Source organism: Phocoena phocoena, chromosome 2, assembly GCF_963924675.1.
Source record: "Phocoena phocoena chromosome 2, mPhoPho1.1, whole genome shotgun sequence".
Lineage (NCBI taxonomy): Eukaryota > Metazoa > Chordata > Mammalia > Artiodactyla > Phocoenidae > Phocoena > Phocoena phocoena.
In genome coordinates this window covers 159,052,563-159,078,314 of record NC_089220.1, presented here as the reverse complement: position 1 = coordinate 159,078,314, position 25,752 = coordinate 159,052,563, and the positions used below count along the sequence as shown (strand labels likewise).

At 43.4% G+C, this 25,752-nt stretch overlaps 1 protein-coding gene across 2 annotated transcripts in view; it reads left to right on the top strand.

Moving 5' to 3' along the window:
- The window catches only part of PDSS1 (decaprenyl diphosphate synthase subunit 1), a 46,845-nt gene that overhangs the window by 20,539 nt on the left and 554 nt on the right, over positions 1–25,752 (top strand). For both annotated transcript variants that reach the window (XM_065871425.1, XM_065871424.1), the window contains 5 exons: positions 194–305; positions 400–509; positions 17,030–17,110; positions 17,211–17,324; positions 22,978–23,058. In XM_065871425.1, the coding sequence (XP_065727497.1) occupies positions 194–305; positions 400–509; positions 17,030–17,110; positions 17,211–17,324; positions 22,978–23,058 (498 nt within the window). The remainder of the gene's footprint in view (positions 1–193; positions 306–399; positions 510–17,029; positions 17,111–17,210; positions 17,325–22,977; positions 23,059–25,752) is intronic.

Sequence of the window (25,752 nt, the reverse complement as noted above, 5' to 3'; positions counted from 1 at the left end):
GCCCATCCAGTTCAAACAGCATCCCAAATCTGTAGCTGATTATAACGTAATCCTGCTGAGGAAGAGGAAGGGGAAAAACATATCCAGGATGACCCCCTCCCTACCTCCCATCCTGTTTCTCTTCTGAGAAGTTAACTTCATTGTTGGCTCCGATGCTCAGATACTTTTCTCTGAAAGTTTTCTTCTCTTCTAGGCTGTCCTTGCTGGCGATTTAATTCTTTCTGCAGCATCGATAGCTCTGGCACGAATTGGAAATACAACCGTTGTATCTATTTTAACCCAAGTGATTGAAGATTTGGTGCGTGGTAGGTTAATTCTGACTTTTCTTCTTTTTTATTCAATCTTATTTTTTTGCCAAGCAAAAAAAAACCCTCACATGACCACTTTCCTTTTTTATAGGTGAATTTCTTCAGCTCGGGTCAAAAGAAAATGAAAATGAAAGATTTGCACACTACCTTGAAAAGACGTTCAAGAAGACTGCAAGTCTGATAGCCAACAGTTGTAAAGCAGTATGTACGTTCTGTCTCTTTTCAAGTTAAAAACAAACAAACAAACCTCCTAGTTCTTTCTTGGGAGCTAATTCTCCTAGAAAAAACTTTCACTGGAGAACCTTAAGTAACTGAAATCCCAAGAGGTCATTGAGAAAAGAATTGCATCCCCAGACCAGACAGTGGAGAACTTCTGCTGAGGTTTCCATTTTTGCTGTCTTCTTTTGCTATGCAAACATCAACTTTTCATCTTTCCTCCCAAGAATTGAATCAAAATAAGCTTTATAATATATTCCCCAATCTAATTTCCAAATGGTGTAACATTTTAAAAAATTAATTAATTTATTATTTTTGGCTGTGTTGGGTCTTTGTTGCTGCATGTGGGCTTTCTCTGGTTGCGGTGAGCAGGGGTGGTATATGGGCTTCTCATTGTGGCGGCTTCTTTTGTTGCGGAGCAAGGGCTCTAGGCATGCCGGCTTCAGTAGTTGTGGCATGTGGGCTCAGTAGTTGTGGCTCATAGGCTCTAGAGCGCAGGCTCAGTAGTTGTGGCACATGGGCTTAGCTGCCCTGCGGCATGTGGGATCTTCCCGGACCAGGGATCAAACCCATGTCCCCTGCGTTGGCAGGCAGATTCTTAACCACTGTGCCACCAGAGAAGTCCCTAAATGGTATAACATTTTGAACAACTTATCGTAAATAGTTTCTCTTGTGATTATCACACACACTGTTTCTTAACGTTTTACGTATAAAAAGTAATGAAGTGCTGTGTTCTTAAGTATAATATTGACCTGGGAGAAAATATATAACTATACGATTGTACTAGTGTTCTATATACTTTTTTTATGAGTAGTAGATCCTCCCAGTTATATGAAATACAGACAAGCCATTTTCCTTCCGAGTATAAGCTGAGCGTGAACCATAACTTTTTTTACCCCTTGCTTTCTCTTTGGCCTTCCCTCTACTCTTCGCATAGTTTTTCTTTTTAAAAATCAGTTAGTATTATCCTTAATCTGTAGACTAAACTGTGGTATTCACTGGTAGCCCATGAATGAGAGACAGTTCTCTCCATAGAATTGTTCATCTGACTGTCTCTCAGCCTAGCAGATATAAATGAGATGAAAACTGGGCAAGTAAGAGTCCCTTGTAATTAAAGCAACAAGAAAAGAAGACTTCTAAGGGCCAAATGTCAGTTGCTGTCATGATACATAATTAATTATGTTATGTAATAATTATACCATAATTACAGTTAAAGAGAGCTTTTTCTCAGGCCTCTCAGGTGAAAAAGTCCTTTGCCAATAGTGCCTCTATTTGGAAAAGTGTCAAGAAATGTGTAATTGTAAGCCAGAAAAGAATGAGAGCAACATTTCTTCCTAAAAAGACCTAAGTGAAACCCTAAGGAATGTGAATTATGTAGAACATGCTGGCCACAATCTCAGCCATTTTTGTCTTTTTATTGAAAGAGCATTTTCTTTTTTTATTATTATTTCCAAGAAATTGCGAGTGTAGCTTTCTAAAAAAAGACAGACAACAATATGATAGACACTAGAAAGCTAAATAAAAGAATAACTGATTTAAAATGGGGGCCACAAAGCTGTGACCTGCCAAAATCTCCATGAAGATGGAGACCCATCCTCATAAGGCACATCACTGTGTTAGGGGAAGCCCAGTAACAACTTCACAGGCCTGAGGCTGCAGTTAGAAGCACTAGCAGGTAGTGGGGCTGTTGGAACTGGAAAACCTGAGGGTCATTGTCCACACAGGCCCAGGGCAGCAGCGTGACACGGGAGCCAGAATATGAACTAGTGCACTCAGTGATCGAGTCCAAGGGCCCGCAGAAGTGGAGCCACGTCATCAAGGAAAGACTGACTTCACTCTCCTCTGCTTAGGAAGCCAAAGACAGGATAGCACGTGTATTCGCTTATAAAGAGGACCTCATCCTTCACAGATTAGCAAGTTAAAAGTGGACTTGCATGTTAATATGGCCCGAACCTCGTTAAAAATGAAATGTTTTATACTGTCCACTAGGAGGCATGCTGGCCTCACCCCAGAACTACCCACTTTTCATGCGATTTATTCCTAAGCTCCAGAGCTGTTGGAATAATAAAGCAGAATCTTAGTGTGAGCTCTCTGAATAAAAGTTTCTATATTTAAGTGCCTATGGGTAGAGATGTTCCAGAGGTGTTATATATTCAGAATTGCTGTGTTTGTGCAATCTTGGTACTTAAAACGCAAAGACGTGAGCTCTGAAAGAACGCATGCAAAGCAAATTAGAGATGCCAAAAGGAAGGAGTAAGGAGAATTTAAACATCAGAATCATTATAGCAGAACTAATGGAATTCCAAGATGTTAGGGGAATTTGAAGGAAACTTAATAGCTTAAAATTCATTGTCCTAAGAGCTATTTAATGGAAAATAGTATTAAGATTAAGAGAGGGCTGTTTAGGATTGCTTTGGGACACTGATTGATGTTAAAAATAGAAGTAATCTTGAAAGATGATTGGCTCCTTGTTTCTGCACATAGTCATGCAAAATACGTTGTGTAGCTCACCAATGAACACTATGCCTCGTTCCCCAGAAAATCTGATGGGAATGAGACCAGAGGTGTGGCCCATCCGGTGTTACTCAGTCAGACAGTAGCTGAGCTGGGATTTGAACCCAGAACTGGGTATGATAATCCTGCAGATTCATGTATTTTTCTCATTTCTTTCTGAATTTCTTTTCTCTCGAGTGCTGCATGTGGCCTGGAATCAGTTGACTGTCTTCCTGTTACCTCATTTTCAAAGCTACAGAGGGCCACCACAGAATTTTGGTTTGCAGGTCATATCTGCTGAACACCTATTTTTGGTTATGATAGTCTTATCTAATCTACAAATAGGCCTTATTCAAATTTTAACAGTTGTTTTAATATTGTTATATCAGTAACAAATGGGAAAATTTTTTTCTGGCCCAGGATCTCATGTGGCGTTTAGTTGTCAAGAATCTTTTTTTTCTCTTTTTTCCTTTTTTTTTTTTTGTTTTTGTTTTTGCGGTACGTGGGCCTCTCACTGCTGTGGCCTCTCCCGCCGCGGAGCACAGGCTCCGGACATGCAGGCCCAGCGGCCATGGCCCACGGGCCCAGCCGCTCCGCGGCACGCGGGATCCTCCCAGACCGGGGCATGAACCTGTGTCCCCTGCATCGGCAGGCGGACTCTCAACCACTGCGCCACCAGGGAAGCCCTTCTTTTTTTTTTTTAATTGAATTATAGTTCATTTGTAGTATAGTTGTGTTAGTTTCAGGTGTACAGCAAAGTGATTCAGTAATATCTGTATCAGATTATTTCTACCATAGGTTATTATAAGATATTGCATATAATTCCCTGTGCTATACAGTAAATCCTGTTGCTCATCTGTTTTACTTATAGTAGTTTGTATCTGTTAATCCCATACTCCTAATTTATCCCTGCACCCTATGGTAAACATAAGTTTGTTTTCTATATCTGTGAGTCTGTTTCTGTTTTGTATATAGATTGATTTGTATTGATTTTTAGGTTTCACATATAAGCGATATCATATATTTGTCTTTCTCTGACTTCACTTAGTATAATATTCTCTAGGTCCATGCAAATGGCAATATTTCATTCTTTTTTGTGGCTGAGTAATATTCCAGTGTATATATATATATACCACATTTTCTTAAACTGATCATCTCTTGATGGGCACTTGGGTTGCTTCCATGCCTTGGCTATTGTAATAGTGCTGCTATGAACATTGGCGTACATGTATCTTTTTGAAATAGAGTTTTCATCTTTTCTGGATATACGCCCAGAGTGGGATTGCTGGATCATATGGTAGCTCTATTTTAGTTTTTTAAGGAACCTCCGTACTGTTTCCATAGTGGCCTCACCAATTTACATTCCCACCAACAGTTCCCTTTTCTCCACACCCTCTCCAGCATTTATTTGTAGATTTTCTGATGATGCCCATTCTAACTGGTGTGAGGTGATACCTCATTGTGGTTTTGATTTGCTTTTCTCTAATTAGTGACGTTGAGCATCTTTTCATGTGCCTGTTGGTGATCTCTGTGTCTTCTTTGGAGAAATGTCTATTTAGGTCTTCTGCTCATTTTTTGATTGGGTTGTTTGTTTTTTTGATACTGAGTTGTATGAACTCTTTGTATATTTTGGATATTGACCCCTTAATGATCACATCATTTGCAAATATTTTCTTCCAGTCCATAGGTTGTCTTTTCTTTTTGTTGATGATTTCCCTTACAGTACTGTGCAAAAACTTTTAAGTTTGATTAAGTCTCATTTGTTTACTTTTGCTTTTATTTCTTTTGCCTTGGGAGACTCATCTAAGAAAATATTGCTGTGATTTATATCTAAGAATTTTTTGCCTATGTTCTGGGAGTTTTATGGTGTCGTGTCTTATATTTAGGTCTTTAAACTATTTTGAGTTTATGTTTGTATATGGTATGAGGGAGTGTTCTAATTTCATTGATATACATGTAGCTGTCCAGCTTTCTCATCACCATTTGTTGAAGAGACTACCTTTTCTCCATTGTATATTCTTGCTTCCTTTGTTGTAGATCAACTGACCATAGGTGTGTGCGTTTATTTCTGGGTTCTGTATCCTGTTCCGTTGATCTGTCTGTTTTTGTGCCAATACCATGTTGTTTTGTTACTGTAGCTTTGTAGTAGTATTGTCTGAAGTCTGGAAGGGTTATGCCTCCAGCTTTGTTCTTTTTCCTCAGGATTGCTTTGGCAGTTCTGGGTCTTTTGTGGTTCCATGTAAATCTTAGGATTAGTTGTTCCAGTTCTGTGAAAAATGTCATGGGTATTTTGATAGGGATTGTATTACATTTGTAGATTGCTTTGGATAGTATGACCATTTTAACAATATTAATTCTTTCAATTCGAGACTGGGATATGTTTCCATTTCTTTGAATCATCTTCAGTTTCCTTTATCAATGTTTTATCGTTTTCAATGTATTGATTTTTCACCTCCTTGGTTAAGTTTATTCCTAAGTTGGTTTGGGTTTTTTTTTTTTCTTTTTGATGTGATTTTAAATGAGTTTTTGTTTTGTTTTGTTCTGTTTTGTTTTTTTTACTTTTTCTGATATTTCATTGTTAGTGTAAAGAAATGCAACAGATTTCTTTTTATTAATCTTGTATCCTGCTACTATGCTGAATTCATTTATTAGTTCTAATAGTTTTTATGTAGAGTCTTTAGCATTCTCTATATAGAGTATCATGTCATCTGCAAATAGAGACAGTTTTACCTCTTCTCTTCCAATTTGGATACCTTTTATTATTTTTTTTCTTACCTGATTGCTGTGGCTAGGACTTCCAATACTATGTTGAAAAGAAGTGGTGAGAGTGGGCATCCTTGTCAAGTTCCTGAATTTAGTGGGAAGGCTTGCAGCTTTTCACCATTGAGCATTATGTTGGCTGTGGGTTTGATGTAAATGACTTTCATTATGTTTAGATACGTTCCCTCTGCATCCAGTTGGTGAGAGTTTTTATCATGAATGGATGTTGAATTTTATCAAATGCTTTTTCTGTATTTATTGAGGTGATCATGTGGTTTTTGTCTTTTCTTTTGTTAATGTGATGTATCATATTGATTAATTTGCATATGTTGAACCATCTTTGCAACCCTGAAATGAATCCAACTTGATTGTGGTATATAATCTTTTTTATGTATTATTGGATTTGGTTTGTAATATTTGTTGAGGATTTTTGCATCTATATTCATCAAAGATATCGGTCTGGGGCTTCCCTGGTGGCGCAGTGGTTGAGAGTCCGCCTGCCGATGCAGGGGACACGGGTTTGTGCCCCAGTCTGGGAAGATCCCACATGCTGCGGAGCGGCTAGGCCCATGAGCCATGGCCGCTGAGCCTGTACGTCCGGAGCCTGTGCTCCACAACGGGAGGGGCCACAACAGTGAGAGGCCCACATACCCGCCCCCCCCCCCCCCGCCCAAAAAAAAAGATATTGGTCTGTAATTTTCTTTTTTTATTGTGTCTTTGTCTGGTTTTGGTGTAAGGGGTGATGGTGGCTTCATAGAATGACTTTGGGAGTGTTCCCTTCTCTTTAGTCTTTTGGAATAGTTTGAGAAGGATAGGTGTAAGTTCTTCTTTGTATGTTTGGTCGAATTCCCCAATGAAGCAATCCAGTCCTTGACTTTTGTTTGCAGGGAGTTTTTTTTTTTACTGCAGATTCTATTTCACTTCTAGTGATTGGACTGTTCAAATTATCTGTTTCGTCTTGACTTAGTTTTGGCAGGCTGTATGCTTCTAGAAACTTGTCCATTTCTTCTGGGTTGTCCAATTTGTTGGCATAACTGTTCATAGTATTTTCTTATGATTTTTAGTATTTCTGTGATATCGCTTATAACTTCTCTTCTTTCATTTCTTATTTTGTTTATCTGGGTCCTCTCTTTTCTTCTTGGTGATTCCTGGCTAGAGGCTTGTTGATATTGTTTATCTTTTCAAAAAACCAGCTCATGGTTTTATTGATTCTTTTAAAAAAATAAATTCTTTAATTTATTTATTTTTGGCTGCATTGGGTCTTCGTTGCTCTGTGGGCTTTCTCTAGTTGTGGTGAGCAGGAGCCACTCTTCGTTGCAGTGCATGGACTTTTCATTATGGTGGCTTCACTTGTTGCGGAGCACGGACTCTAGGCACGCGGGCTTCAATAGTTGTGGCACGCAGGCTTCAATAGTTGTGGCACGCAGGCTCAGTAGTTGTGGCTTGCGGGCTCTAGAGCGCAGGCTCAGTAGTTCTGGAGCACAGGCTTAGTTGCTTCATAGCATGTGGGATCTTCCCAGACTGGGGCTCGAACCCATGTCCCCTGCATTGGTAGGTGGATTCTTTTTTTTCTTTTTTCTTTTTTCTTTTTTTTTTGCGGTACACGAGGCTCTCACTGCCGTGGCCTCTCCTGTTGCGGAGCACAGGCCCCGGACGCGCAGGCTCAGCGGCCATGGCTCATGGGCCTAGCCGCTCCACGGCATGTGGGATCTTCCCGGACCAGGGCACGAACCCGTGTCCCCTGCATCGGCAGGCGGACTCTCAACCACTGCACCACCAGGGAAGCCCAGTAGGTGGATTCTTAACCACTGTGCCACCAGGGAAGTTCCTATTGATATTTTTTTTTTTTTTTTTTTTTTTATGCGTTACGCGGGCCTCTCACTGTTGTGGCCTCTCCCGTTGCAGAGGACAGGCTCCGGACGCGCAGGCTCAGCGGCCATGGCTCACGGGCCCAGCCGCTCCGCGGCATGTGGGATCTTCCCAGACCGGGGCACGAACCCATGTCCCCTGCATCGGCAGGCGGACTCTCAACCACTGCGCCACCAGGGAAGCCCCCTATTGATATTTTAATCTCTATTTTATTTTTTTCTTCTCTGATCTTTATATTTCTTTTCTTCTGCTGACTTTGGGTTTTGTTTGTTCTTTTTCTAATTATTTTAGGTGGTAGTTTAGTTTGAGATTTTTCTTATTTCTTGAGGAAGGCCTGTATCACTAGGAACTTCCCTCTAAGAACTGCTTTTGTTGCATCCTGTAGATTTTTGTAAGGTTGTCTTTTCATTTTTGTTTATCTTGAGGTATTTTCCGATTTCCTCTTTGATTTCGTCATTGGCCCATTGGTTTTTCAGTAGCATGTTGTTTAGTCTCCATGTGTTCATTTTATTCCCCCTTTTTCTTTCTGTGGTTGATTTCTAGTTTCATAACATTGTGACCAGAAAAGATGCTTGAAATAATTTCTGTCCTCTTAAGTTTGTTGAGGCTTATCTTGTGTCCTGGTATGTGGTCTGTTTCTAGAGAATGTTCCATGCATGCTTGAGAAGAATGTGTATTCTGGGTTTTTTTAGATATCAATTAAGTTCACCTGGTCTGTTGTGTGATTTAGGACCTCTGTTGCCTCATTGATTTTCTGTCTGGAAGATCTGTCCATTGATGTCATTGGGGTGTTAAAGTCTCCTACTATTATTGTATTCCTGTCAGTTTCTCCCTTTATGTCTGTTAGTATTTGTTTTATGTATTTAGGTGCTCCTATATAGGGTGGATATATGTTAGCAACTGTAATATCCTCTTGTATTGATCCCTTTATCGTTATATAATGTCCTTCTTTGTCTTTCTTTACACACTTCGTTTTAAAGCCTGTTTTAATTTGAATATTGCTATGCCTTCTTTCTTGTCCTTCCCATTTGTATGAAATGTCATTTTTCATCCCCTCATTTTGAATCTGTGTGTCTTTCGCTCTGAAGTGAGTCTCTTGTAGGCAGTATATTGTAGGTTTTTGGGGTTTTTTTTTATCCATTCTGCCATTCTGTGTCTTGATTGGAGCATTTAGTCCATTGGCATTTAAAGTAATTATTGACAAGTGTGTATCTAGTACCATTTTAAACCTTGTTTTCCAGTTGATTTTGTAGTTCTTGTTTGATAATTTCTTCTTTTTGTTTTTCCTTTTGTGGTTTCATGGTTTTCTTTTGTATTATGCTTGAGTTCCTTTCTTTTTTGCTTTTTGTGAATCTGTTGTATGTTTTTGATTTGTGGTTACCCTGGTGTTCAAGTATGTAGACTCATAACAGTATCTACTTACTTTAGACTGATAGGTTCAAATACATTCGGAAAGATCTATATTTTTTCGCTCCTGTCTCCCACATTTTGTGGTTTTGATGTCCTATTTTACATCTTCATGTTCATCGTTTTGCTGTTAATTGTAGTTATAATCACTTCTACAAAATTTTTTGTTTTTTAATCTGTGTGCTGTCTTATTTACGTGATCTGCAGTCCTTTTATATATTTGCCTTTCCTATTATGTTTTTCTCTTTCCTATAGATTCTTACTTCTTTTCTATTTAGAGAAACCCTTTCAATATTTCTTTTAGGGTAGGTTTAGTATTGATGAGCTCTTTTAGTTTTTGCTTGTCTGAAAAATTCATTCTCTCTCCTTCTATTCTAAATGATAATCTTGCTGATTAAAGTACCCTAGATTGTGGGTTTTCCCTCTCAGGACTTTGAATATATCATGTCACTCCCTTCTGGCCTGCAGAGATTCTGCAGAGAAATCAGCTGATAGCCTTATATGGGGGTTCCCTTGTAGCTGACTCTGTTTTTCTCTTGCTGCCTTCAGAATTCTCTCTTTAGCTTAACTTTTGCCATTTTAATTGTGATATGTTTTGTTGTAGGTCTGTTTGGGTTCATCTTGTTTGACATTATTTGTGTTTCCTGTACGTGGCTATCTATTTCCTTCTTTAGGTTTGGGAAGTTTTCAGCCATAATTTTTTGAAATGCATTTTTGGTCCCCTTTTCTCTCTCTTCTCCTTCAGGAACCCCTAATTATGCATAGGTTGGCACGCTTTATATTATCCCATAGATCTCGTATGTTGGTTTCATTTTTTTTCATTTGTCTTTCTGTGTGCTGTTCTGATTGGGTGATATCCATTATTCTGTCTTCCAGATCACATATTTGTTCTGTGTCATTTAGTCTGCTTCTAGATTGTTTTTTATCTTGATAAGTGATGTGTCTAATTTTGATTGGTCCCTCTTTACAGTTTCTAGTTCCTTGTTATGGTGATCTGCATTTCTTTCAATAGTTTTTCTTAACTCCTTTAGCATTTTTTTACCTCCTTTTTGAACTCAGGGTCTAGTAGACTGGTGAGCTCTGTTTTATTGGTTGTTTTTTCAGGGTATTTCTCTTGTTCTTTTGGGAGTAATTCCTCTGCTTTTTCAATTTCACTTAACTTTCTCTGTTTCTACGAATTTAGGAGAATCAGTTGTCTACTGTGGTCTTCAAGGGGTGCCTTTATGTGGGAGTGTCCCCACGTAGACTGTGAGTCCGGTATTTTTGGTGTGAGGCCTGTTTTTGGCGTGGATGCCAGCTGTGTCTTTCCTCAGAGTGTGCTGGCTATTATCCCCTTGATAAGGGGTGCGATTGGTGTTGCGGTGACCAGAGCCTGCACTGGAAGTTGGGCGGGACCTCCTCTTTGCTCTGTGGCTGTCACAGCCCTGTCAGGGGCAAGGTCTGCTCCCCAGGTGTTGGAGTAGGTGCCCTAAGGGTTGGGTTCAGTAAGGCTCTGTTGCCCTTGAGAGTGTGCTCTGTTCCAAAGGAGGTGAGTGCTGAAGCAGGTGAGGCCCACGTGGCCACCATGAAACTATGCGCCACCAGTGCAGGCATCTGCACCTCTGCCCAGAAGCAGCCCAAGGTCATGTCCCTTTCTCTGTTGTGTTTTTCCCAGACCTAGTGCTGGGCTGTGGTGTGGAGTGGGCTGGTGCTAAGGGCTGGGGCGTTGTGGCTGCAGGTGGCTGTGCTGCTGCCTGGGACTTGATCTGCCTCTCCCAGGACCTGTTGGCCCCAGAACCAGCTGCAAGCTGCGGTGTGGGGCGGGCAAACCACAGCATAGCTGCTGGGGAATGAATGGCTGCATACTCCTCCTCAGGGGCTGTCCGCCCAAGACGAGCATTTCTGTGGCATCACCCGGTGTGTGCACTAAGTCTGCATACCAAGTCCACCACTGACGGACCCAGCCCCGCTATGTGCACACAGACAGTGGGCTCTGAGGTTCGGCCTGAACCACGCACCAGGCCCTCCCGGCTGTCTCCATGCAACTAGACCAGGTCCTCTCCAGGGCCCGTCCACCCCGTCCTCCTGAGATTCAGTGCCTAGCTGCTGTTTATACTAGTAGCCCCGTCTGGCGTGCATTTTGGACTGGGAAGTGCGGTGAGGTGGCAGGTGTCAGTGCCCGTTTTGGCTGTGACTGCTGGTAAGCCCGCACACATGCACTCCTCACGAGCAGAGTCCAGCCCCCCCCAGCCCCTCTGTCTGTCCCAGTGGACCTCCCAGCAGACGGGGGGCTCCCCAGGGTGAGGGCCTGCCTTTGTGGACCTCTCCTCCTTCACCATCCCTCCCAGGGCCACCAGTTTCATCCTGATGCCTTTTTTTTTTTCGGCCTATGCAGTTACGTAGAGATCTTTTTTTGTAGCTTTAGTTGTATATGAAATCTTCTGCCAGTTTGCAGTTGGTTTCCTGTGAGAATTGTTCCACATGTCAGTGTATTTTTATGTGTTTGTGGGGGGAGGTGAGCGCCACGTCTTCCTGCTCCGCCATCTTGCTCCTCTCTCTGTCCTGAATCTTCAGTCTCTTCTAAGCTGGAACAGTTCCTCAGTCTTTCTTGGCCCTTATATCACCTTGATATCTTGAAGAGTCCAGGCCAGTTATGTTGTTGAGCCCCTCAGGTTGGTTTGGGTGGTGTTTCTCAAGATGGGGTCCAAGGTTGTGAATTTGGGGCAGGCACACAACAGAAGCAGTGCTGTCCCTTCAGGTCATCACATGGGGAGGCCGGGTGCACCATGGCCCTTTGTCCTGTTACCGGTACGTTCATTTTGATCACTTGATTAACGTCATGTCTACCAGGTTCTTCCATTTAAGTTGACTGTTTTTCCCTATTTGGGGGAAGTATTTTGAGATTATGTAAATGGTTCTGTTTCATATCAAACTCTGACTCTGCTTTTAACATCTATTTGTGATTCTTTCCTGAGACAGTTGCCAAATGACGGTTTCATTCCATCATTTCTTCCGCACATCACTTCTACAGTAGACTTGGTATTTTATTCTAAGGAAGAGCTTATCTGTATGGACTCTTGGGTTCTATTTTAGTCTATGGATTGTAACCATTACTGTTATTTTAATGCTCAGTTGTCCCATATTTGGCCAATGGGAAAGGCCCTTTAACCTGACTCCTGTGTCCTATTAATCTGTCCCTGTCATTCTTTCAGTACTTCCTTAATTTCTGGCAGGAGATGTTCCAAGCTTGTCTTGTCCTCCCCAGCGCTGGGATCCATCATTTCTCCAAGGGGTGCTGGTTCCTTTTGGTGGAGAATGGTATTTAGAAATCAAGACCTGGACACTGGGTATCATTGCTCCTAGGCTCTCCCAGTGGACAGAGCTAGGGAATTTGTGTGTGTATAATCTCTGTATGTGGATATGTGTATAGCTATGTCTTTCTCTATCCAACTGTGTTTATTCAAACCCTTGAGGTATCATATTTTTATCATACTATAGGTTTCATGATTTATGCCAACATTCTGTCTTTCCATACTTGTAACTTCCTTCCCCCAAAGTAAGAAACGTGGATCCCATTCTCTGCAACGTATTTATTTGCTCAATCCTAGAATATACCATACGGGGTTAAAAGTTGATGGCTCATATCTCTGTGAAAAAACCTAGTAGTTCAGTATTTATAGTTCCTTTTGTCTTTAGCTTGAGGATAACATTGTCACAGTTCTGTGTTCAAAATTTACCTTTCTCCCTGTCTCGCTGCAGTGGTTTTATTATTTGAAATATAGTTCAGTTCCTTTTTATTCCATTTTAGGGATTCCCTTCCATTCTGACTGATTTTGGGCTTTGGTTTCGAGGTGATTGTTGTTTCTAGCGTGTGAAGCATTAACGTGGCTCCGGAAGTCAAGTGTACAAGAGGTGACTGCCCGCTCATGCCTTTCACCCTGGCCATACCCAATCCTTTCCACCCACTCTGTAAGTCACCAGTCTCCTTAGTGTCTGCTTCCTCCTTCCTGTGTTTCTTTTTACACAAATGAGCACATACATGCATGTTATTTCCCCTTCTTTCTTACAACAAAAATCAGTATTATACTCTACTGCTTTCTGTGTTGCTTTTGCATTTGCTTTCTGCAGTTAACAGTATACAGTGGATGTCAGTCCATGCCGATTTGTAGACTCTTCCTCTTTTTAAACAGCTGCATCGTATCCCAACATGTGGATATGGCATGGTTTACTCAGCATTCCTATATATGGACACCTCGATTTCTGATATAACTACAAATAACACTGCAGTGACTAAGCTTGTGCAGATGTATTTTTGTGTTGTTAGAGGTGTGCCTTTGGGCTCTGTTTTAAAGTAACGGTGTATGTGGTTTTGTTAGAATCTATCAAACGTCCCTCCACGAGGGCTGTGCGTATGCGTTTCCACCAGCAGTTTAGGGGCGGGTCTTGCCTGTTTCCCTACAGCAACATTAACTGAATGTGGCCTCAGACTTTAATATTTGACTGTCTGATAGATGAGAAATGGTATTACAGTGGGGTTTTAATTTACATCTCTCCTGAGTGAAGTGGAACTCCTTTTAAGATCCTTAAGGGCTGTTTTTATGTCTTTAATTTTTGTGAATTGTCTACTCATGTCTTTTGCCCACTTTTCTAATGGGTGGTTGGTCTTTTTTCCCTCTCAGTTTTAAAGAGATCTTTATATATTAAGAATATTAGCCCATCATCTGTGATAACTATGTTGAAAATGTTTTCTCACAATATTTTCCATTGGTTTCTGACACCAACCTGTTTTTTTTTTGTTTTTTTTTTTTTTTTTTGCTGTACACGGGCCTCTCACTGTTGTGGCCTCTCCCGCTGCGGAGCACAGACTCCGGACGCGCAGGCTCAGCGGCCATGGCTCACGGGCCCAGCCGCTCCGCGGCATGTGGGATCTTCCCGGACCGGGGTACGAACCCGTGTCCCCTGCATCAGCAGGCGGACTCTCAACCACTGCGCCACCAGGGAAGCCCAGACACCAACCTGTTTTGATATTTTTTATGTAATGGTGGAGCTCCAGTAATCTCCATTATTTTTATTTATTATTGTTATTTTTTAAATAATTTATTTTGGCTGCGTTGGGTCTTCGTTGCTGTGCGTGGGCTTTTTCTAGTTGCAGCGAGCAGGGGCTACTCTTCGTTGTGGTGCGCGGGCTTCTCATTGCGGTGGCTTCTCTTGTTGTGGAGCACAGGCTCTAGGCGCGTGGGCTTCAGTAGTTGCGGCGCGTGGGCTCAGTAGCTGTGGCTCGTGGGCTCTAGAGCGCAGGCTCAGTAGTTACGGTGCACAGGCTTAGCTGCTCTGCGGCATGTGGGATCTTCCCGGACCAGGGATCAAACCCACGTCCCCTGCCTTGGTGGCAGATTCTTAACTACTGCGCCACCAGGAAAGTCCCTCCATTATTTTTAATAAATAATACCACAGTACGTATATTAACTCTTATGGTGGTGTAAACACACCCTTTAAAGATAGAGATGCTTGGTAAGTGTCAAGTGCTGTGCCCCTGCCAGTGTAAACAGGACTTTCTGACCTTTTTGAGGCAAGGTGTAGGAGAGTCTCCTGAAAGGTGTGGACCTTCCCCCCCAAAGACACACGTGTGCACCACGTGGCCTGGCTGCGGGCCTGCTTCAGACAGAACAGTTAGCTGAGCTCTGCTTTCTTTTACCGAATCGCTCTTTGTTCTCCACCCTTCTCCAGAAAGATGTGAGGCATCTCTGTGATGCTAAGGACAAGAAGCATTCATTTCCAGCAGCACGCTTCTTTTCTGTTTTGGGGGTTGCATCGCTTCTGCCTTTCCTGGTTGGGTAGGACAAATCCAGACAGTCCGCACCTGGGTCGGGGGAGTAGGCCTCTGCAGGGGTGAGGGGTGAGCAGAAATGTCCCTTCCCAGCCTGGGGGCCAGAAGCTGCCCGCTGAGGAGTAGCGGGCTTCTGTGTCCGCGCCTGTGAGCTGCAGCGGGCAGCGCAGGCAGGCCTCAAGGCTTCATGCGTCCTGGGCCACGTGACTTGGCCTATCTGAGCCTTGACTTTGAGGCCCATTGGAAGCAGTGTAGCCGAGTGATGAAGAAGAGTCTCTGGAGGAGACCTCCTGGGCTCAGTCCTGACTCCACCGTCTCCTTGTCCTGCAATGTCTGGTCCCCTCTGTGTCTCAGCAGCTGCCTCCTCAGTGAGTTAAAATGGGAGAAATCAGAATAGCGCCCGGCCCATAGAGCGTGCTCAGTGATTGTTAGCTTTTACTGTCATCAACCGCAGAAGAAATATTTATGGGATGTTGTGAAATTTAACTAAGATAATGTAAAGTGCTCATCATATATACTCCATAAATTTTAATTCTTTGAGTTTAGAAATAGAATGGAGTTTTTAAAAATCTTTGACTTCTCAGGAAGGAAGTTTGCATTTCTATGCTGCTTTGTGTTGAGGAAACAGCATTACCCTGTCTACAGAATTGCTTTATGAGTTATTTCTGCCTGGAAGGGGGTGTCATTGTGTTCTGAGCTCAGCGTATCCCAGGCTGCCCAAGCCTTGCCATGCACTCATTCTCTCAGACAAGTTGATGCATTTCTTCTTTCAAAATTTCTACACTGTCTCCTGGGTGGTTTCATAGATCCCACCCTACAGCCTGTGGGTCAGTGCCTGCCGGTGGTAAGGTCTTTGCTGGTGAAAGCAGTTGAGTTTATTATTCACTCAAGTAAGGGGCCGCCTGGCCTTTTATGATGTGCGCTTTTTTATCGAGGATGTGTGGCCAAACATTATACAGGCACAGGCTTCATCCAGTCATCAGAAACCTTCTCAGGGCCGAGCAGGTCCTCTGCTCTGGCTGCAGCAGAGGTGCCTGGACACTCTCCAGGCTCCTGTTTCCGCGTCCGGTGGAGTGGAGGAGGACTGTTCACAGTCACAGCAGGCATACGGAGTCATAACTAACTGCCCGGCACGGTGCCGAGCGTTTACAGGTAGCACCACGTGTATTCCTCACGGCAGCCCTCTGCAGTAGGCACTTAAGAGCCTGCGTTTTACAGATGAGGAAACTGAAGCGCAGAAAGACTCAGTGACACACACAGAGGTCACGTGGTGACTGGGCCAGAAGAGGCCGTCTGGCTCCCCGGGGGGTCAGTACAGACCTTCCCTCTCCAGTAGGGGAGTGTCCCTCTCCTCCCCCGCCCCCATTCTGGTTCTTACCATCTCTGTTCTCTGAAATGTGGCCGGGCCTGCTTTGCATGCTTAGCAGAGCAGCGGGAAACGCACTGAGTGGCCAGTGCCAGCTGGGTTTTTTGGAGTTTTACAGAAGACTTAGAAGTTCTATTTCTCCCCCACTGGAAAGGGGGAAAAAAAGCCTTTTATACAGTTACATGACTTCTTATGAGAGAAATATGGAAACAGGAACAGGGGCATGAGACTTGAGGCTATTACAGACACATGAAGAAATAATAGCATTTCAGAATTAAGTGAAATCACCAAAAATTATTATAAGAAAGGACTACAAATGGGGAAATAAACATGGCAACATCCTGTGTACAATTAGATCAGGTTAGATATCTATCCCTAAAACAAGGGTAAGTCGGTAGAAAAATAAAAATAATGCCAACAGTTGGGCGAGGTTTGCTGAGTGCTGGAAGCCAGCATTTCAAATACTGGAGTCTCTTTCCTTTGCATGTCAAAAAGGCTGGCCAGCAGAACTGGTCTAGTTGTAACTGAGTTTTTTCTAAGCGGTGGGAAAGATGGCTTATCCTGTGAAAGAAGGGGGAAAAGGAGAGTTTTCTTAAAGTTTAAGAAAACAATCTGAGGCTGAAATCCTTTCATTACAAACGTTTGAAACACAGGTACTTTGTACGTGTTTGGTCTCCTGATAGCAGTCTCTCCTGACTGCACATAATCCAGCCTCACTGCCTCTTTTCCAAGAGGAAGGAGGCATGACTCCCCCTCCGCGGCTGCTGCCCTGCCAGCGGCCTATCTCAGGATCCTCTGTTTCAGGTCTCTGTCCTGGGATGCCCTGACCCAGTGGTACATGAAATTGCCTATCAATACGGAAAAAACGTGGGACTCGCTTTTCAGGTTGGTCCGCTGCTTTGTAAGAGTGCGGCCTGTTGGTCCAGCTGGCAGGGTGGCGGGGACACTGGTGTGGTGCTTGTGACAGCCCTTTCTCCCTTTCCAGCTAATAGATGACGTCCTGGACTTCACCTCGTGTTCTGACCGGATGGGCAAGCCGACCTCAGCCGACTTGAAGCTCGGGTTAGCCACCGGTCCCGTCTTATTTGCTTGTCAGCAGGTAGGTTTTTTTGGGCGGCATTGGGTTTTCATTGCTGTGTGCGCAGGCTTTCTCTAGTTGCGGCGAGGGAGGGCTACTCTTTGTTGTAGTGCGGGGGCTTCTCATTGTGGTGACTTCTCTTGTTGTGGAGCATGGGCTCTAGGCACATGGGCTTCAGTAGTTGTGGTACACAGGCTCAGTAGTTGTGGCTTATGGGCTTAGTTGCTCCGCGGCATGTGAGATCTTCCTGGACCAGGGCTCGAACCTGTGTCCCTTACATTGGCAGGCAGATTCCTAACCACTGTGCCACCAGGGAAGTCCTAGCAGGTAGGTTTTGTGAACTCCCTTGGACACATTGCTGAGAAGCCCTGCAGGACCAGGACCTTCCAGGCATGGCTGATGGGAAGGTTAGATGAGGAGATGGAAAGCATTTCTAAGAGACCACAGCTCTAGATTTGATCCTAGTTCCAGGACTGAGGTGTCCAGGCCAGTCATTCCACGTCTAAACTCTGTCCGTTTCCTTATCTGTAACATTGAGAAGATGACAGCCTTCCTCCCAAGGTCATTGTGAGGATTAAGTGAGATGATGTTCATGCAGATACTATGTAACTTAAGCACTGTGTGCATGTAAGGAAGCATTGTGACTCTTTCCGTGTGTTCTGGGCACTGACAAGGCGGATGGTGTCTACATCTTGATGATAGGGCTGGACTTTGGCTGTGCCTCAGAGCCCCTTAAACAGGCACAGGAAGGCCTCCAAGCATGAGAAATTCTCCAGTTCTAGAAGTTTAATGGGACTGTTTGCTGCTCTCAGAGAGCCTCAGCCATTGCCTCAAAAATGTCAAGAAGTCAGTGGAATGCACTAGAACCACATAATTCCTCCTTTCTCTAGGTTGAGGGGCTGTCAATTAAGGAAGTAAGTTAAGCTACCTTTATATTCTCCTTAATACGGATGAAAAGCTGAGGAGAAGCTTCAGAGATGCTGTGGTGACTTGCAAGGCAGACGTTTCCAGAACCTGCTTTGGCCCCTGGCCACGCTGCTTCTGGCTGTGCCAGATGCTCTTTGAAAGAAGTAGGGCCTTAGCTGGTGTTTGGACAGCTTTTGAATAGATTTTCATCTTAGTGGTATTTAATTTGTTATTGAGCGAAGCAGTAAAGTGGTCATCGCCCTGCCACGAAATCAGAAATTAGCTCTTTGATCTAAAATTGTGTAACTTTTAGTCTTCCGAAGATTTTGCCTCTATTCTTTCTCAAAATTTACAAAGATAAATCATGTCTTCCATAGACCTCGATGTTTCCATTTTGATATTACAGAAACCTTGCTTTCGATCAGTTGCTGGTGCAAGAAAGGAGAGATCATCTTTTAGTCACTATCTAGTAGAGCCGTAAATAGGGTGACCCTCAGAGGAGGCTGATGCTTGGGGGCTGGGCCGCTTACCTTGGGCGGCCCAATAGCAGACAGCGGTCAACCCAGGAACGAGGGCAGGGAATAGAGGTGCTGGTGACCAGGCTCTGGGCAGCCTCTCAGGACATTGAGGCAGAGGTGAGAAGTGCAAGGGCTGCTAGGAGTGGGTCCTTTCTCCCACACAGACTGACTCGCCCACCCAGAACTCAAGAAGAGTATTCATACGTGTGCCACGTTCTGGCAAAAATCTGTCAAATCCCCTTGTGTGCATTAAAGCATGAGTGAGGGACCTTTTTTTTTTTTTTTTTTTTTTTTTTACCATTAACCCACAAAAAAGCAGAGGATTCATGAGCCACGTAAACGTAAGGCATCCTCAGATTCGGAAGACAAGGCGCTGGCTGCCGTGTGCACAGCTGCAGACGTGAGTCTGTTCCCCAGGCCCTGGTGAGGAAATGTGAATAAGGAAAACAGGCTAGGCCGGCTGCACTGAGCTGCTGCAGCCCTGGGGTTATCAGGATGCCTGAGGAAGGCACCTTTCCCTGAAGAAGCCCGCATCTACTAAAAAGCCTTGGGGGCTGTGCTGATAGAAATCTTCACAAGTATAAATAATTGTCATGAGCCCCGTGATGCTAAGTTAACAGCTGAGTCCTGCTTCAATTTTAAGATGACTGAGAATGTTTGCCTCTTCTGATTGTGTTTCACTACGAACATATTTCAAAAGAAATGCATTTGCTTTTTTTTCCTCTACACAAAGGAGTATGACTAATTCTGTGTTCAGATACGGAGGGGCAAAGTCGGGGAAATGGACCACTCCTACAGATTGACTTGTCAGTTACGTACAAGAGATTAAAAAATGATGGTTTAAAAAGGCAAGGAAAAGGGACACACAAAAGCTTCCAGCGTCCCAAACCACAGTTGTGTGTGTGTCACTGGGAAATCCCAGCATCACAAGGCACATACTCACCCTCAGCAGACAGCGCTTTTCCTGTCTGTCCAGAAGGCAGTAGGAAAAGGAGTTAAACGTGCAGCCTCAGAAAAGGGACACAAATAAGGCCGAGCAGGACGCGGCTCTGGACAGGACTTGTTTCCTAAGCAGACTGATTGTTCTGTCTCACGGCACATGGGCCAGAAGTTAGGTCAGATACGTCTAAGTTCTTTTCAACTATAACATCAAGTTTAGGCTCTACAGCAGATTATACTGTCAAAAATTAGGTTCTTGGTCAGAAATTTGTCCAGATTTTGGAGCTAAGATTGATTGGGGTAAAACAAGTCCCCAGAATAACATGAGAACATGCCATATCTCCATTTAATGAAAATGCATTGTTTTTATAATTTGCAAAGGATTCTTTTGTTTGTTAACTCTGATCTCACAACTCCTTTTTGTGGTAGGTATTAGGTGCCTTCTACAAGTAAGAAAGTGATGCTCAAAACTTGGCCAGAATGAAACCTCTGGTAAACGGCACACAGGCAATTAAACACTCCATGTCTTCAGAGACCAGTGTCGTTTCACCACACGCTGCAGTGTTACTGCCTCTGCTCGTGGCGATCAGCGCAAGTGCCCCATGGGCCTGAGCCCTGGGAGGCCGCCCAGAGCAGAGGACTGGCTGACCCCGCACTGAAAAGGCACTGACGACACTCAGAGGAGTCTCAGTGTCGGCCTTCAGTATTTGTCCTTAACCTGCCTGTTTAGTGGAGTAGTGGCAAGATGTCTGTCATCTTTCTCCATAGGTAGGTGAGTTTCGTTTGCAGATTAGATAAATTAGTCTTTGAACTTTTCTGCTTATGGAGTTTCACTGGACCAAGACAAGCAACCTTGGGAAACCACTTTCCCTCTTTCATTTAGCATGCTGGGTTGTCTTGAAATTGGAGTTTGTTGATAGAAACTCCCTCTGTCTGGAATTCACTATTTTTGACCTCTCTCTGAAGGGGTTTCTTGACAACAGGGTATTTAAGAAAAGCTTCTGGATTGCTGGGAGGTCCCAGAGATGACTGTCCTTCCAGGTATATGTGTACACATACTGTCTATAAAAACAAAAACCTTATGTTAAAGTAAACCTTTAAAGAATAGAGGTTGGATTTCAAGATCTTCAGAAAACAAATGGAAGTGTTTTCTTTTTTTGGTGAGATTCCGTTAGTTCCCAGATACCCTTTAAAAGCTCTCTCCTTCCTTCTGCGATCAGTCAGCAGACCTAAATGTCAGCCTGTAGTCATGCTTCCACTGCTGTCACCAGCACCAGCCCCGCACCAGCTGCACGGGCTTCTGCTTGCTGTGACTGTTGGGGCCTTAGAGTCACCCAAGTTCTGCTTGAGTAACAAGCTCACTACAGTTTACTGATCGCCTTTGTCGTGAGTTTATGGACAGATTTCACAGTTGGACTCTGATTCATCCACAGATGATTTTCCTACTTGTAAAATCAGAGCCTAGGCCAACAGGAACTTTATTTCTCAGCACATCTGCCTGTTAACGTTTCTCATTTCTTCTCACACATTCTGGGGACAGGGGAGTGCCTCAGGGAAGAGTTTGATATTGATATTTGCACATTAAGATTGCACACACTACATGTGTCAAAGGAAGGATGTAGTCACACTCCATGAAGAAAAAAAATTGTTTTTTTCAAATTTTGCTTTCTCAGTGCTTTTTATAGTAAAAGGAATCAGAGAAACCGCCCAATCGGCACATTTTACCATTGTTGTTGGTGCTGCAGAAAAAGCTCATCTACCCTAAAAATGGTAATTTTACCAGATGCCCAGGACAGTATCACATTAGCTTTGAGGATATATGGCCTTATAGAAATCCAATTTTGAAATGTGGTATTAAGAAACTAAGACCAATGCCTGCTTGATTTGACTTTGGACCAGTAAAATTGATTTGAGCTTTCCTGATTTGTTTCCTATGAAACTTCAGTTTTTATTCTTAAAAGGCCAGTACCTAAAACTAATTACTGGTTTTCATTTAAGAACTAACCAGTTGCCGGCTCTGTAAATTTCATAAGGATGTCACTAGCAGCCTCTGCTTTGTCTGGACACGTACTTTGCTCTGAAAGGAACCTTCTTAATTCCTCATTTGCCGTCATCTAGTTGAGACTTTTCTCTCTGCCCTACTTTTCCTTCTAGGATTACTAATACCGAGGCGGTGGCTGCAGGACCACAACTGCTTTCATCCCTCGGGCTCACTGCCAGGGAAGCGCTGGCAGCTGCTGTGAGCACTGCCGCAGCCAGAACCAGACCCCTCTTAACCTCTTATTTCATGGACCCGGAAGTTGGTAGAACTAAGAGATTTCTGATCAGGTAGCTCAGCCCCTTCCTAACACAGATGAGCAGGCTGAGGGGCTCAGCTGCGGCAGCACCAGGACTAGAGCTCCAGGCTAGACAGTGAAGTGGTTTGGTGTCCTGGCTTCCCAAGTCCGATCATGGTGACAGTTCTCCTGCCTTGCTGCCAAGTACTGTAGAACATAGATTTTGTCTTCAGTGCGTCTTGTACCTGTCTTCTATTTTCCTCTTACTGCCATCAGCTTACCACTGGTCTTTAGAAGTTACTACAGTAACCCGACTGCTGCTTCCACCTCTGTCTCTAATCCGATGGTTCTCAACCTTGGCTGCATATTAGAAATGACTGAAGTTTTTCAAACTATGACGCAGGGTCACGTGACTCCAGGGCCGGTGGTGTCGAGCCGCGCTGCCCTCGTCCCCTCCACGGGCCGCCTCGCGGAGCTCTGCCTGTGATGCCCTCTGCTCAGAGACCTCGGTAGCCTTCGGTTGTCACTCAGTTTCAAACTAAAAGTAGATTGCCCACCTTCTTCTTAGGCCAGTGGTTCTAATTTGTCAGCAGAGACCAGCAGGACCAGAAGCATCTGGGGACATGTTAGAAGTGCACACTCAGGCCCCAGCGCTACTTAATTAGAAACCTCGGGGGAGAGGCCCGGTAGGCCCCTAAAGCTGAGAGCCATAAGAGAAGTCAGTAAGGAGATTCTAGAGATGAACGCTTGCTCCTCCTCTCTCTCTGACTCGGCCCTGGACCAGGGATACAACAGAACAGTGGAGGGAACATGGATCAACGGCTGCCCCTCTTGTGCACCAGCTCGTCCCTGGACCCGGAAACGGGCGTCCTCTTAGCTCTGCTGCTTTTAATCGCTAGTTTACTGCTCCCCCACCCCCATCACTTAAACATTTACTCACTTTTGCGGATTTCTTTTACCTGTTTTTACCTACTAGTGTTTGAACATTTGATTTCTCCCAAGAGCATTAAATAGATTTTCTTTCTTTCTGGTTAGTTCCCAGAAATGAATGCTATGATAATGAGACGGTTCAGTTCACCAGGAGATGTGGACAGAGCGAGACAATACGTATTACAGGTGAGAGGATTTCAAAAAGAAGAAAGGCAACAGCAGGTACAGTGTGGCAGAAGAGTTCTTTAAACAAATAACGTAACGAATTTTTGACACAGACCAAGTTTGATCAATTCTTGATTTGGCAAAAACTGAGAAGGAAAAAGTTATATTATGCATTTTTCTTCTAGAAGTCTTCCCATTCTAATGTAATTGGCCTTGGGTGGGGCTTGGACGCTAACATTTTGGGAAAGCTCTAAGGGGTTCCCCACGTGCAGTCAGGGGTAAGGCCTGTTGGTTTGCAGCCAGTCTCCCCCGCGTCCACCACAGCAGCTCCGCTGCCCTCCCGTCACCAGACTCCCCTCCTGTCCGAGCCCTAGGAAACTGGGCTTTCCTCGTCCATCCTACATAACTGCAGTAAATGTGCGAATAAAGAAACGGTACCTTTGAAAAAATTTTAAACCAACATAGCAAATTAAACTTTAGCCTTCAGGGGCTATAAGCTTATTTCAAATATAGCACCACATATCCTCAGAACTTTTCTGTGGAAGCCAGATCTTTTTGCACATTTTCAGTTTGGATCACTGTATTTTGTGAATGAGCTGTTTGGAGCCAATAGGTCTCATGAATGAGAGAGAGTGAGCAATTTTTAGTAAGCAGTCATAGTCTGAGATCTGTCGTTAGTCAAATACTTGAAAGAATTCCAAGTAATTACTTGAAAGAATTCCAAGTAATTACCTTTCAGATTTTTAAAATCTCCACAAAGCAAAACCCCTTAACTCTCTATACGGTTAATCATAACGTGCTATGGCTACCACCTTTTTAGAGGGTAGTTTGGCTGTACTATTAAAAACTCAGTGTGAGGGCAGCGGGAGCTGATAAAGAAGGCAGTATACCTGGGAGTGGTCATGGCTTCAGAAATAATGATGTTACTGACGGCTAAAGTGAGAAGTGGGACTGAAAAGAGGGAAATTAACTGTGGCTCTTACACCACACGCTGAAGTTCCAGCAAGCCTGGGCAGAAGTGCACTTAGGCAACAAGTCCACAGGAATGTTCCAAAGACCTGTGAACTCCAGCTGCCTGTTCAGCCGCAGGGCTCCTAGCCCCTATTCCCTCACTAAATATGAATGGACAAGTTGGGTTTATTTAGTAGGATTGCTAAATAGTTGATTAAAGCTCACTGAATGAAAGAGTGAGACCAAGTTAAACAGACTCAGGAAAAATAATAGGGGGATTCAAAAATACTGCATTCATCAAACAAGAACAGGATAATATTTTCTAAAAAACAGTGAATAAGAACGAGCTCTAAGAAATTTTAAATGAATGTGAAAAGCCGACTCCGAAGAAGTGTTGGAATGTGACATTGAGGAAGTCTTCAAAATGAAAACAGCAGTAGAAGAAAATGCGAAAGGCTCTTAACAGGATCAGTACAATCATGCAACAAATATTTCAGGAAGAGACTCGAAAAACAAAAATCAGAAGAAAGGTGGTCACCTACAAAAGGAAACGTTCAGTACTGGCTCAGGGTGCAGCGAAACCCTGGACTCTAGAGGGCAGTGAGCAAGGCCGTCCAAATGATGAGGAAACGCTTTCAACCTAGAATCTGTATCCAGTAAACCATGCACGAAGTAGGAAGGCCAATGTCACTGTTATACAAAGAACGAAAAAGTTGACTTGACTTCCAGTACAGATTCTGGGTAAGTTATTTGCTGATGTGCAACAGAACCGTGGAAACACCAAAAAGAGAAAGACGTGGGTACTAAAGCCAGTGGAATGAACCAAGTTCAATGAAAAGTCATCCTGTGATGGCAGCTGTACGGCAGAGCTACAAAGCAGTCAGTCTAAGTAACGAAGAGGAGGAGGCAATTATATTCAGAAGTGAGCTTCCGTACAGTAAGGCAAAGCAAACTAAAACATGTCGTATTTTGAGTCATATTTTGTGTAACTTGGTTCAGAAAACCAGAGGTCTCTCAACCATGATACTACAAATATTGTTTTGAATGACAGAGGGAACCATGGAGAAGGAAATAAAATCACAGTACATGTCTAGATTCTGCAGTAAACACTTTGACATAATGGAAATAGTAAATGTAATTATTTTATTAGTGTTTAGCTTTTAGAAAGAACCAACATAAAAACACGGGTACAGAATGGAATGCAAGTCAAGTCTCTAGTGTAAAGACAGAGGAAAGAGAAGGAGCACTGGTGTCCTCATCTTAAAGATGAAGCCGGAAGTCGATGCCACATGATGTGACAACAGTAATCTGTATGAGAACTAAAGATAGCAGGCAGTGGTCAAATTAGGAGACAGTATGGGTGGGCTAAATCCTTGTCTTTCTTAGCAGAAAGGCAATAGATAACAACTAAAATTACGAATTGAAACATGAAAGCCAACAGATAAAACTGGTGCCTTTGGAAGAAGGGAACTGTTGCTTTTCATCATAAGCTCTTCTGTACTTTTATTTATCATGTATGTGTGTTAACTTTCACTTGGAATTTTACTGTATAGATTTTAATATATGTAGAACTTTTTAGAAACTCTAATGCTTAAATGCAAAATAGGGGGAAATAGAAGGTTACTTGATATTAATGAGTTCACTGCTTGGCATGCTAATAGAACAAAAACGTGCTTCTGTCTAAGAAAGGGGCCTAAAGGAAGTGGGCGGAGGAAGCTCTGTGAGTTGGAGAGAGAACATTTGAAACACAGTTCGGCTCCTCAC